This window comes from Tetrao urogallus (assembly GCF_951394365.1).
Source record: "Tetrao urogallus genome assembly, chromosome: 6".
NCBI classification, from domain to species: domain Eukaryota; kingdom Metazoa; phylum Chordata; class Aves; order Galliformes; family Phasianidae; genus Tetrao; species Tetrao urogallus.
The window spans coordinates 53,373,642-53,388,506 of NC_136819.1; the positions used below are offsets into that span (position 1 = coordinate 53,373,642).

The 14,865-nt window shown below is 40.5% G+C and overlaps 1 protein-coding gene across 1 annotated transcript in view; it reads right to left on the minus strand.

Annotated features, from left to right (window-relative positions):
• Positions 1-14,865, minus strand: part of SYNE2 (spectrin repeat containing nuclear envelope protein 2) — a gene marked incomplete at its 5' end in the record, with an annotated part of 154,318 nt that overhangs the window by 65,018 nt on the left and 74,435 nt on the right. Inside the window, 7 exons of the mRNA XM_079537488.1 lie at positions 577-744; positions 2,961-3,194; positions 6,352-6,459; positions 7,036-7,155; positions 7,866-7,937; positions 8,546-8,740; positions 10,949-11,074. Of these exons, the coding sequence (XP_079393614.1) occupies positions 577-744; positions 2,961-3,194; positions 6,352-6,459; positions 7,036-7,155; positions 7,866-7,937; positions 8,546-8,740; positions 10,949-11,074 (1,023 nt within the window). The remainder of the gene's footprint in view (positions 1-576; positions 745-2,960; positions 3,195-6,351; positions 6,460-7,035; positions 7,156-7,865; positions 7,938-8,545; positions 8,741-10,948; positions 11,075-14,865) is intronic.

The following is a 14,865-nucleotide window of genomic DNA, read 5'->3' on the forward strand; positions in this document are numbered from 1 at the left end:
GCTTCCAGACTTGACAAGAGGCCAGAATCTCTATGTGCAGTTTGGGGAAATAGCAAAAGCAAAGCTGTTTTGGAACACTTGTAAACAAAATCAGCAGTGCAAAAGCAGCTGGTACTCATGCGAACACTTCTGTCCAGTTTCTGTTCAGGTCTACCTGGGGGGCTGTGGTACTGGAAAGCTGAGTCACTGCTCATGCCACTTAGGTGTTCTTTGAAGAAAGTTACTGCTTTAAGGCCTGTCTGCTGTGATACTATCACAAACATGATGGTATTTTGAAAGAAAGCAAACAAAATACATCATCAAACATTTTTATCCTTTTCCTGCATTCCTCACAAAATCTCAGCTACTGCCACTGAGCACTTCAAGCTGAAAAGATGTAGCTCAAAGACTCATTGGAAGTCCCACTACTTACTGCAAATGAAAAATCATCATACCGCAGTGCAAACTGGAAAAATAACAAGTCTGACATTTCCGATTGACTCTTCTCCTTTCCTTGTTTCACATGGTAAGCTCTAACTGTTCTTGTGCTACTACAGAACTCTCACTTTTCCTCAGCACAGAATTCATATGCTTTACCTGCTCTTCACTGTATTTATCCTGAAGCATCATCTGGACTTTTTCCAAATTACACTTTGCTTCCTTCAGCTTCAAGGAAAGCTCCTCTGCCTCCTGTTGGTGGCCTGCACTGTTTCCACCATCTTCCAGTAAACTAAGAACCTTTTGTTCAATCTCTGATAACATCACCTAGAAGTGACAGGAGTCAATTATTCATTCTTAGAAGTACAATATTCCTTTCCTGATAACATTCTTAAGACAGTGCTTACACTTAACCCTATCTAAAATGAACAGAAAGAAGAAAAATTAGCAATAGCTTCACGCTCCCTGGATTTTCTCTATAATAGCCTCTTTTTGCTATGAACAATAAAGTGCATTTAATACAGTGCTAAAGACAAAACTGTTTCAGAACACGTTCTGTGTGGGAAGTTGTGTAACTCAGACATTAAGTAACGAGAAAGAGAAGCAGAAATTACCAATAGACTTCATTTGGAATAACTAAGAAGACAACACACCACATCAGAGAAGAAGGCAGAGCACAGACTGACTACATCACCCTTGGGAAGGGTCAAGTTCCATGGATGTATGAGCTAAACAGACCTCACCGTGAGGCCGAGGCACTACTAAAACTGCAAAACTGTGGTAAGTGAGGAAGAAATCCTTGACCTGATGCTCACTGTAAGGCCAGTTTTCACTCCTTCTAATCTCATCAACCAGAAGCATGGCAGAATTTCTGCTCATGTTACAATACAATGTCATCAGTGTACAGAGGGCAGCCTTCAAAAGGAGGTCATCAGTTCTAAAATAAGTTTTGGGCACCAAATAGAGACAGATCATTGGTGTTGACTGGTAAACCTCACACAAATCTTGCTGTGATGAGTTAAGGAGTTATGCCTAAGGAGCTACTGGCTTCACAACAGAATCAGCAAAAGGTAAAGTCTGTCTCAGCCGAATAAATTTACAACCTTATAGCTCAGTTTAAGGTGACAACTACCTCTGAAACTATTTTATCTGAAATGCCCCTGGGCTTTCAATAGTGATAGAGGGACATGTGTATCCTAAGGCCAAGTGGAGCTGAGGACAGCAGTCCACCTCCCTGAGCAGCCCCTCCCATCTGCAAAGAATCCTTCCTAACATACAATCATCCAACCTAAATTACCAAAACACAGTACTGGTACCACGCATTAGCCAGGCCACTGGAAACTGCTGGGATTTGGTTGCTGATTCACATTGTTCTGAATCGAATTACATCTCTGCATTACTTCAAACTCATGTTTATAAAGTTAAATGTGGAGACAGAAACCACAGCTCAACTGCAAAGTAATCAACTGCAATAAATTAATTGTTCTACATCATATCTATCTATCTATCCAGAGACCACTCCTGTTTTGTGCTTTGGATATTTTTCTGCATAGATCTTGATTAGGATAGAAAAATACTTTTCTGCTCCTCTGTCCTGTCAAGTTCATGTATTAACATTGAGCCAGACTGCTAAAAGCTGGCAGGAACTCAACAGGGCCGAGCGTTGCCTGAAGTCTGCTTGATTTTATTGCTTGTGACTGCCCTATCAAAGCCGACACTGACACAAAGCCTGAATGGGATTGAGATACAGCCAGCTACATAAATGTATTCCCAGAGTTCATCAGTCAAGCAGATGAGGATATCGGCCTGGCACCGTGGGGAACTCCAAAGCTGCATGCCTGCACATTTTCTTTTAATCTGTGTGCCAGAGAAAGGAAGCTGTGCCAGGACTACCACCCAGCCCAGTACTTTACGTCAGCTCTGTTGTCTTCCATCCATTTCCAAATGGAAGATCCTAGACCTACAGCAGTACAACCAAATACAGGCTACTCAAGTGGATGAATATCTGTCTTTCCCCCTTCACTGGCAGCTGTGGGGTCCTGAAGTGCAAAAGAACTTACAGCTTAGGAGCAAATTTTACACTGGTCTTTTAATCACACTAAAAAAAAAAAAAAAAAAAAAAAAAAAAAAAAAAAAAAAAAAAAGTGAAAATATCCAAACAAAACAAAAAAATTCTTTATTCTTGCTGAATTATCACGACGGAGACCAACAGAAAGCTGCCCTTAAAGAGAGGATGCAGACTTTGCTGAGCCATATTTTCAAAAATAAACTAAAGAAAAAGAAAAGCTGTAGAAACATTCAGACCTCAAACTAAATCCTCCAGGTGTATAACAGCCCCACTGTGTACCACCCTAAAAACAGCTATTAACTGAGCCCTAGGAAAGCTGCACCTGAAACCGAAGCCCAGCTTCCGGCTGTCTGCCAGGGCAATGAAGCTGAATAAGCAGGGAGAGGAGAAGCAGTAACTAGCTTTCCTGCGTTCACAAACCCCCGGGAAGGATCGCTCATGGATGGCCAGCAGCACACAGGCTGCTCCCTCTTACCTGGAAATCACCAAGCTGCAGTTCCACCATCTGCTGCATTTTGGGGGTCTGGGGGTCTGAGCCCAGGGACACCTTAGTTTTGTCTAGCCATTGTTCCAGCTCAGCAACCTGGGCCTTGCACGCCTGGAGGATTGTTTCTGGCTCAGGCCTACCACCATCCACTGCTTCCTCCGCGTCTCCCTCTTTCCCTCGAGAGCCCTGGGTGGCGTTGGGGACAGGAGGCGGCGTGACACTCTGAAGCAAAGCACATGAAAAAAAACCCCACAGTTATCTTCCTATTGCTTTCTTTTTCCTTTCTTTCTCTCTTCTCCTTTCTTTCCCCACTCCTTACCAGTGAGAAATGTTTAACTTTCACATTCACAGGGCTCCAAAACAACTCTGTCACCGACTTTAGAGTTCTTAAAAAATATATAATAATTAAAGATAAAAGAAAAAGGAAGGGAAATTCTGCAGGCAGGCGATCTAGGATCTGGTGCAACAGGTTTCCAGACACAATTTGCATCTGCACAGGTATACCTGAGCCACAGGAAGCACGATGACTCACCATTAACCAGTTCTCCCCTGAGGAGAGATGTTTTGCTGTGGGAGTTGGATGGAAGAGCCATGCAGTTTAAAACTGTAAAGCAAGCTGTTGTGCATCATTTAGAAGTTCCTTCTAAGCATTTGGTTCCAACAGCCAAATGAGTTTTATTCAGGCTCTACATCACACAGAAAAATAATGTGTATTTTTAAGTCTATCTTGTGTAATTCTTTTCTCTCGCTTGCTTTGCTTTAAGAAGCAGTACTGCATACTTCCGTAATAAGGAGAAGTCTAAAGTGCTTGGAGATACCAGCAGTTGCTTAGAAGCCTGCACAGCTCTGTATATATCCACGCACATGCAAATAAAGGAAGTTAATAAGTAAATGAAGCACAACGCCTCTGCTGAAAACCACCTGTACCGCTCCCACGGCTCCAGAGCACTCACACACACTGAGATGGCCAGTCACAGTGCATTAGCCTTGTGCTAAAACCAGAGTGCCAATATGCATTGGTTCAGGTATCAGTGTCTTACTTTGATCATTACTCTTCTGATTTCCCTCTCAGATACCTTGCAGCAGTGTCATTAAACATAGGAAATAGTCTGAATGTACATATTCCGAAACAGGGAAGTATGTTGATGTACATGCAACTGAAGATATAAAAGTACCAGTTTACTTCAACTTCCACTTGAAATTTTTGGCTTTAGTTCTCAGCCAGTTTGTCCTTGTTCATCACTTAATTATATTTTGCCAGTTTGGGCAAAAAATATATATATTTACACATATATATATATATATATATATATATATATATATATATATATATATTTTTTTTTAATCCAATGGGACTGCAAAACATTTTGGTTCACTAAACTAAACGTATTTTGACAATGCCAAAAAAATAACTAAGTATTAAACAGAACACACATGCATACAGAAGCATTTATCTATGGCATGCTCTGCCCTTCCCCAGGTAAATAACAGTGCTTCAGGAAACTTCATTCCCTTTCTTTACAGAAACAGAAACTCAGATACGCAGCCAAATCAGTTGAATAAAACAAACCAGTTTTGTGTGCAGGTGTAACATCGTTCAGCTTCACACACACATCATGAGTTTGTGTTCTAAGAGTTCGTGTTCTAAGACTGAGATCATAAAGGACATGGAGTGGACAGTTACCAAAGCTTACCTGACAAGTAATAGTTCAAACAAGTTTTTGAATTCTATGTTACATTGTAGGCTGCTAGAACTGAGTTTGGAAGGAAAATATGCCAGGAGCAATGAAATCGTATCATTTAACAACTACCAAGATAGTGGGAATAAATTAATGTTAGTGTATACTTAAGTTCTGAATGGAGAACATGAATATAATCAATGCCACAGATCTCTAGACTTCAACACATCTCTGAGGGAAAAAAATGAATACAGCATTTTTAAAAATAAATGCCTTCCTGTCTCCAAATAGCAACTGATCTTTCAAGTAAATCACCTAGCAGAAGGAAAAAAAAAAAAAAAGTTCCTAATAGGAGTTATATAGCACGTGGAAATGGACAGAGCAGTAAAATTCTGAAATGGAAAAGATTTTGCAATATTGCAGGCTTTTTTGCTGTCTGGCGTGAATTGAGGAAGGACAGCCTTCTCTGCAGGAGCAGAGGTGGACTGTGGTTTATAGCCTTGTGTCTGCCTCTGAACACTGCTCTGCTGAGCTTTTCTATAACTGGGTTCAACAGGTTGTGGGTGCCCCTGAGGACAGGCGGCTGACAAACACAGTGGCACACAGAAGTACCAGTATATGTTATCTTGCTAGGTGCCTGACCTGGAGATGAAGTCTCTCTTATAAAAGGGTCTAAATGTCAATTACTCTCAACTGAGATTTACTCAATGCAGTAAGTATCTCAGCTCAGTACAACACAGAGAATCAGCGAGAGCTCAGCTGAACAACTTTCTGTGCTTGGGGACTGGAGTGACTTCATCTCCTTTGCTTGCAAAAGGAGCTCACAAACATCCTGTACGAGCAGAAGCCAACAGTGTTGCAGAGTAGCAAAGAAAAAGGACACAGAGATCACGTGTACAGACAGGCCATGTATGATACACTCATTCATACAAGGCAGAATGCTATTGTTTATAATATTAGTATGCAATTAAAAGCTGCTAAGTTCTAACATTTAGCTATGTATTATTTTCCTGCACAGGAATGAGAAACTAAAAAAGGGCACGTCAAATTCTCCCGACGCCTTTTTTTTCATTATTGAACTATATATATTGAAAGTCATGCATGATATAAGGAGTCAAGGAGCACTGAGAGACAAAGTGACTTGAGAACGTGCTCCTGCCTCAGGCAATGATGGATTCTAGCTTCTTCCACGCTGCTAGAATTTAAGAGCTAGAGCTGAGGCTGCTCTGCTACCAGTCTTTTGCTCCTGGCCTTGGTGGACTATTCAAGACTATTCCATACGCTCTTCTGCATGTAACCTATAGGCTGTTGCCCGTTCTTCTATAAGCTAGCACATGTTTTCCACAAAGCAGCAAAATATTGGAGGGTTATTCTTATTCATTTCTCCTTTAACTGCCACTTCAAAATCCAATAACTGATGCAGATTTTATCACCTTAATCCTCCCATTCACACCTTTATGAATGCCAGCATCTTTTTTCCTGACAATACTCCATCTTGTTTCCTAGAAAACTTAATTTTCAAGGAGATCAGAACATAACCTTTTTCACTCAAAGGAGCAATCTGAAGAAGCCCATTAAGGGTTGTAGGTATCCTACCATATCATTAATCTTTCCACAAACTCCAGTACCATTATCAGTACCAGTAGCTGGGTTATACAGAAGGTCACCTCGTTCAGCCTACTTCAGATTTGCAAACTCACCACAGTCTGACTTTCATGACCTGTGCCAGGGCTTTCTGTCCTCTGTGGAGTTTGCAAAGATGATTCCTCATTGTCTTTATTGCATGATCGTACTATCTCAGCAGCATCCTGTAGAGAAAGAGAAAACCGTGGAAATATTTAGATCATTATTGCCTTGCTGTACTCGAGAGACCTCAAAAAGTAGCAGCTCTCCAATGCATAGCAGTCCTGGACCAAGCACATTCATGGAGATAAGTTCTCTTATGCTTTTAACATAGATACATGGAAGCAGCAACTGTAGCTAACACATCAGATAATGTCAAGACACTGTGAAGAACATAGCAAAACACCACCAAAACTGTAGCTGGTCAGGAATATCAGATGTTGATCATCTTGTTGACAAAGTGAATCTCTTCCACAGATAATCTCCTAACAAACTGTACATTTTATTGCCTCCCCAGGAGTTAATGAAATGAATCACTCCTAACAAATGCACCTTTCTGTCTTCGGGCTTGTAGAACAGGAAAGAACACTTAAAATGAAAAAATTCAGAGTGATGTGGAAGACAGAGCAACTTAATAATGCTACTGCCCTGCATTTCTATGGTTCTCTTACTTCAAAGCCTTCAGCATTACCTACGACTTCTGCAAACACTTTCCACAAAGATGAGTTCCTGCCCTGTTGAAATAAATCTGAGTTCATTACCTGTGCACCACCATCTGACAAGGTTCCAGAAGACCAAGAGGTTGCACTGTCCTCCTTACACTTTTCCTTGTATTTTAATGAGGGCCAGAAGCTCACATCTATCTCCATGACTGTACTTCCCTTTGAAAGTAACATCAACTCAGCATTAGCTTGTGAACACGAAGCTCAAGCATCCCTTCAGGCAATGTAAATTACTGCAAACCTTTACTAACACTTAGCTCTTTCTGCCTTGTTTATCTACCTTATGTTTCCCAAATCTCACCTCCTCCCTTGCTTAATGGCTCTGCCAGATGAACAATAGCTGGATGACACTCCAGAGACCTCAAGAGTATCCTCTGCTTTTTCATGCTATCCCCGAACAAATAAACAACAAAAAACCACAAAACTTACACCAAATCACTCTCTCTCTTTTCCTGTCTGCTAAAAACAAAATAACCCCCAAGTCCAGTATGTAAAGAAAACTGCGCCAAAAAAGAGTGGGTAGCCAGGCTACCATCTAACCTGCATTTCTCCAGAGGCTATCTGATTTTGTCTGAAAGAAAATCCACTTTCAAAACCTTGTTTTTTAGGCTCATGTTTGCTACTAACACATGCATAAAGATGTTACTGTATAAGTAATTCCATCAAAAGCAGGACCACACATCACAGAATGAGTTACTGTGTAATACTGACATTGATTCAAGCTCAGTTTCTTCGTACTTTTTCTTGGTGTAACAAACTTGGCTTCATTTCACTCTAAATTATTTCATATCTACACTTTTTTATAATCTGTAACAAACCAGTTTATCTCACATATATATCTGTATATGTAAGACATATACTGAACTTACCTTGCTGTGAAAAGCATCTTCTGACTCTTCATCTAAACAGGGCAGAAGGGACATCAGTCCTCTCTTCTTCAGCTACAAAATACACAAAAGAGACAGTTCAATTACTCACGTTAAGCAGTAAAAGCCTCTGCCCTTTTGCCTGTACACTAAAAGAAAATTACCACGTGGGGACCACTTTTGGACAAGCACCAAGCATTTGACACCAGACATTAAAGTAATTTATAAGTAATTAAGTAAAGCAATAAGTTATTAATTAATAACAGCTGCAGCTCCTAAACACCTCTAAAAACTGGGAGTTTTCAATATTTTGTAGTGTTTCAACATTACAGATGTAATTGGGACAAATTTTATTTTGCTGAATTTACTGAAAAATCCTCAACGACTGATCATTATCAGTAAATACGTGCATTTAACATTTTGCTGCTGATCACTTAGTGTAAACTCCATGTTAAAACAGCTCATGCAAAAAAAATAACCTGAGGCACACCTCCTTCCTGCCTTCTCCTAGCCAGGTATCATACCCAGTCTTCCTCGGACCAGTTAAAAGGAGAGAAGTAACTTTGCTTCACAGCTGCAGGGATGCTCCTCTCTCAAAAGCCACTCCTTCTGGATAAAGAAGGGCTTTATACTTTTCTTCTTCACCTCCTGGGCAAGTGATCACAAAACGGTGCTCCACTCACCTGCACATCGGAAACATCAGCCCCTATCGAGTCAGTTTGTGCAAATACAGAGGCTGTGGGCTCATCTCCTGGTTCAGGCACTTCTTCCTGTAAGCGCTGGTGAAGCTCAGACATTGAATTCTTCATCCCGGTAAGGATATCTTCCTTTCTTTGACACAGCTTGATGATTTCTTCTTTTATAGCTTCCATTTCTCCCTAAGGAGCAACAACATCTGTAAGTACGCGTTTTTCTTAGTTAAACAAGAGGTAAAGTAACAACTGACACCTTGCGTCTTACTGAGAATGGGTCTATTTGCCCTCTTCCCTTTTTCATAGCTTTGGGACAGTTCCCCATTGTCAGTGCAGGAAATGTCCTGAAACATGCAAAACAATAGCAGCAGATTCTGTTCAGGATGGCGCTTGCCACCTGTACGGCTGCAGTTGGTAGTCTGGAAGGAAATGTGGAAGGCTGGATAAATGAATCAAACTAGGTCTTGCGTAGCCAGGGGAATATGAGTTTCCCTCAGGACAGAGGGAATGTAGCTGAGTTACATTACTCTGTGAGTCAAAGCAGACGATATTACTTTCAACCACCTTTTCTGGAAACCTGACACAGAACAACTGGGGTAGCCTAGATGAAGGCAAATACAGCTAGGGGTAATTCAGGGCTGAGTCTTCCTTGCATAAATTGAGTTAACAGAAGCAAACAAACAAAAAAAAAAAAATACAAAATGGAGGGTTTCAGTAACACAGCTAGGGACAAGAATTATCCCACGTCTTAGAATATGACACTGGGAGATATGGTCCTTCAGAAAGTACAAGGAACATGTTTAATGTTCTGCGGGGTCTAAACAATAACCCAGATAACCCTGCACTAACAAAAGGGAAACAAATCTGCCTAGCTTCCCTCCTTGTTCATAACTGTTACTCTAGTCAGCGTTCTGCCTTCAAAGCCCTTTTCTAGGGGTCTTTCCTCACCACTTGTTTTCCAGGTGAGCAAAGAGAGCAGAAGCAGTAACAGACCAAGATGGGTAAGCAATAAAATACCTCACCCCCTTCATTACTGGCAGTGCTAAAGCTCTTTGAAGTACTATGGCTTGATTAGAAAACTAAAAATCAGCTAAATACCCCACTGCAGAATGGGATCTGTCCATCAGAGGAAGCTTTGATGCTAGGCTTAAAATAATAAAGACACTGATTCCAGAGGCTGCTCTATCATGGTCTGAATAACGCTATGCAAGTAATAATCTGTGACAGAGCAAAGCAGTAAGACTGCTGGTTTTTGTCTCGACTACAGCTTCCTCCATAAACAATGCTACTGTGGCTGCATGACTAGGAGGGTGAAGGCAGGAAAAGAAGAATTTGCCAATTTCCCATAAATTTATAAATGTTTGCTAGGAATAATATTCGTATTTGTTTTACAGCAGGAGCAGACTTTATAGCACAAATGTCAGCTACTGCTTTGCCAACTTAACTAGGCAAGAAGCCAAATCTTTACTGACACAACTTCCTCATTTGAAGCCCATCAATAATATGGGCAATTCCAGTGCCACATCTATCAATGAAATGCTACAACTGTGAAACATATCTTCTAAAACAAGAGATATTAAACAGAAAGTCTTATGCTCAAAGACAAAAACAAGGGCCAGGAAACGAGTCATGCTTAGTACTAGCATCCAACATCCAATCACCTGAAAGCAGAGCAACTATGTATTTAGGAAACAACTGAGAGATTATAGTTATTAAGTACAGTGTATGTTTATTAACTGTATTGCTGCTGACTGCAAAAAGCTGAGCAACTCAGAGGCACTTTATAAAAATACTCATTAAACTTAATTAGTCATTTCCAGACTTCTGCAGTGCTGTCTTTAAAACACTTCTTACTTTTGCATCAAATAAGCAATTCATACATTACAGTGAGGACCCAACTGCTGGCAAAAAACAGCACCTGTCACCAGCTGATGAACACACAGCATGTCAGCAAGGATGAGGAAAGGGACCTAGAAGATCAAACCCTAACCAGAATCACCAAAAGTAACACTGCAATGATCAGAAAGGGACACAGTGCTCTCTTTATGCACTATCCCAAGATGCTACCCCAGTTAACATGTAGCAGGATGATGAGCGCAGGCAAGCATTCAGTGCTGCATACTGTTTCACCATAACAGCTGAAAACAGCACTTAATTTTCACTGGAAGTTGATTCAGGTACAAATAGCACATCAAAACCAGTGACATCAAACATATGCCCAACTTGAAACTAGTACTAATTATAATATCTCTTGGTATACAGCAACTTATGTACCTACAGTCACACCACACCACAGTGTTCAATTGACTGCTTGACTGGAGCAGGGAGCAAAAGCACACTACTTTCATCAGTGCTACATGTTATCATAAATTTAGGGCATGACATGAAACCCACCTCTGGACAAGAAGTCTTCTGAGTGCGTGGCTGATATTCATGTGATTTTTCAGCCAAGTGATTCTTTAGGAATTGTTTCAGCTTTTCAATCTCTTGCTCACATTCTTCTGTTTTCTTCACAGCTTCCTGTGAAACAGTAACTCTTGAAATAATTTTGTATTAACTAGGACATAAACAAACTGGTCAGTAATGCAAATTGCACCAAAGAGTGCTCAAACCTCTTTTCCTTCTGTAGTTAGATGTAAAAGAAGCTGTGCTTGCTCTGCTAAGCCTGCAGAACTCCATCTTCACCACGTTCAGAGTCCTGCCTGGAAGCATATCATTGCCTACTCTAGAGAAGGACTATGAATTTTAAAATGCAAAGTGGAACATATTTAACCACATTTACCACAATTTATGAGAAGCTGAAAATAAAGAGAAATTACAGGGTTGGCTGGTTTCATATCAAGTTAGAAAGCCTACCTGTTTTAATTAGTGTTCAGGTTGTTATTGCCAGCTAGCTCTGCACCGGCCAGAAATGAACTGTGCTGTCCAGGCAGAAACTGCAGCTCAGAAGATAAGCCAACCACAGTTTCTAACAATTTGAATAGTTTGTATCAAATAAATATTTCCATCTTGTGTGAGCTTCCTCTTCTTGCATGACTTATGGAGAAAGCCTATTATATGTCATCAACAGCCAAATTCACTTTTATTCATTTGACAGTAACAGCAAAATCTCATCAATCAGCACTCCATGCAGAAGTCTGCAGTCTCCCCACATTCATTGCTAATGTTTGCCTGCCACAGCTTATCACAATGTCTCAGGTAACTAAGAAACTGTTACATATACAAATAATAATATCTTGCGAAAACATTTACTTTGCAAAACATTTTGTAGCTTTGTTCCTCAGCATGTGGGCTGAGAATCAGAGAGTATCAATAGACTCTTCCTGAGGCGGCTGCAAAAGATAGCAAAGAAAATGCAACTCTGTAGACAGCAGGCTTAAACTTACTTTGCTGACAGCAGCATGTGAGCAGCCTGGGAGGAGATAACTTGTCTGCAAAGCACTCACAGGCTCTGCCTTTCAGAGCGAAGAATCTCTATCTATGAACAATAATGTTACTTTGTTCATTCACTTCTTCGCAATAGCAATCACTCCCACATGTTAGTAAAGTTTTGCATTATTAGTTTTTAAGTTACAAGTTTCAAAAGGCAAAAAGTGTTTTTCCCACTGAAAAAAAAAAAAGCCAATTTGGAAAGAAAGATATCTAACTGCAGTCTGTAATCTTAATGACATACATTAAGACAAGGGGAAGAAAAGTAGTTATTCTGCTACTCAGCTTAAATAAGAAACTAAAAGTACTTCCAAAAGAGAGAGTCTTACCCATACCTACACTCTCAAATTCTCATAACTGTTCAGTAGTATCTCAATTTTACTTGACTAACTAAAGAATACTCTGTATTTAGACTCCAATTTCCACTATCAGACCAATACATGAATGCAGTCACTTTCCTGCAGATCACTCATCCATTCCCTATCTCCCATCAAGGAGCAGAAAATCTTATTTTATCCTTTTCTCAGAAGAACACACATTATGTCCTATTTGTGGTACTGAACCTGTACCAAGAAGTAATGCTTCTCTCTTTACTTCATTCTTAAATTTTGCTTTTCTTAGCAACTAGAAGACCTATTCGTGGAATAGGCCCTGCTGCCAGGAGTGTGAAGGCAGGTACTAAAAAAATGTCAACAGTACATCATCAAATATGCAAATACTGCCACTCCTTTGCACAGAGAACTGGTAAAACACTGTGGCTTCCAGCTCCTCTTCCTGATGACACTGTTTAGGTAGTGATAGGTGTGGCTCTTAACAGGCTATAAGAGAAGCACAAAGGGCAACACACATTAAGTCTCCTAAAACCCTACCCTGAAGCATCTGCAGTATCTACTAAGGTTTTGTTTCTGTCAGACTTTTTCAGGTGTTAAACTGAAACTTAATTATACAGAAGTTCCTAGTATAGATAGCAAATATGTGCAACCACATCCAAGCACTAAAATGTCAAACTAATTCACAAAGCAGGGAAAAAAATAAAGTATGTATCTGCAAAGGCAGCCTGTCTCCAGTGTGGCCTTCTGTCTATTAGAATACCTTCTATTCTTCTAATGCAGCACTGAAAAATGCCATCCTTTAATATCTGTATCCTTTGTAATCTCTTAGGTGGCGACAGAATGATACTTTCAACCCACTCAACAGAATGGGAAAGTCTTTTTTGCACAGCTGGATATCACTGCAGCAAAGAACTCATTTTTCCAACCTGTTTTCTCACAAAGAAATTTTACTCAGCTACAAATTTTTGGAAGTCTATAAAATAAAGGCAAATGCTGAGCAAAAAAAAAGATTACAGCTGCTTCAAAAAGGTAAAAAATCTAAACCTTGACCTATAGACCAACGCTCTTCATAAAGGAGTTAGAAGTCTCATGGTAACACTCAGTAATGGCAACGCACCAGGATTCCAAGGGATAAAAGTATTCTAAACATTACTGAATACTTAATCTGGTAACTTTTTATCTGAAATATGTGTGCTTTACCATATCAATTATTCAGACCTAAGAAGGTATGAAGACTAAAACCCCAAGACATTAGGGATCATACAGATCTCAGAGTCACTGTCTATTTTCAACTCCAGGCATGCATGTCTGTAGCATGCTTGGGTTTGTCCCTTGGTGCTTTTAAAACTGAAAAGAACAGGAGGAAGGGGCCTACTGAGACAATCTAGTCCAACTGGCTGGCCACTGTGCAGTCAAACAAAAGTTAAAGCGTACTATCAAGAACGTTATCCAAACATCTCTAACACTGACAGGAACGGAGCATCAATTGCCTTTCAAAGAAGCCCGTTCCAATGTTGGACCACTCTTGTGATAAAGGTGCTTTTCCCAGCATCCCCCGGCACAGCTTTGTGACACTTCCACTCGTCCTGTCACTGGAGACCAGGGAGTAGAGCACAGCATCTCATTTTGCACTTCCCCTCTTCAGGAAGCTGCAGAAAACAATGAGGTCTTCACTTGGCACCCTCACAGCCCCTCGCTGGATGTGCCTTTCAAAACTTCTACCAGCTTTGTTGCCCTCCTCCAGATACCTTCAAATATCTTAACATTGCTTTTATACTGGGGACCCAGAACTACAAGCAATATTGAAGGTTAGAACACACCAATGCAAAGTATAATGGGAGAATCACCTCTTTTACCATGCTGTTGCAAACCGTTCAATGCTCCAAACTATCTAGATTGCTTTGCAAAGCCTCTTAAATCTCCATGAAGTCAACAGCACCTCCCTATTTACTATCATCAAACCTGCTAAGGATGCATTCAACTCCTCCACCCAGATCATTGATAAAAACGTTAAAGAGGACTGGTCCTAGGAGTAAGCCCTGGGGAAGACCACTAATGACTGGCCACCAGGAGCCCCAGTCACAACAATTATTTGAGCTCTGCAGTTCTGCCAGTTTGTCACCCAGTGTAGCATGCACCTGTTACCTCACAACTGGACAATTTGTCCAGAAGGATTCTGTGAGGAATAGTAACAAAGTCCTTACTAAAACCTGGAAAGATTACATCCGCAGCCTTTCCTTTGTCCACTAAGTGGTCGACCTTATTGTAAAAGCAGATCAAATTACTGAGATGGGACTTTCCCTTCAAGAATCTGTGCTGATTCAGCCTGACAAGAGCGATGTTCTTTGCATGCCTTAATTTCTCAATCTGAAAACAAAAGGCAGAGATTCACATTTTAGCTGCACTGTGTACATCTGGGCTCTGAAATGTTTAGTAGAAACTACATGGTCTAAATCACTCTGCTTTACTACAGTAGGCTTGGGAAACCAAATAGGCAAAGATAACGCACCAACTGAAACTCATTTCAGTTTTCTATCTACAGTGTCATGT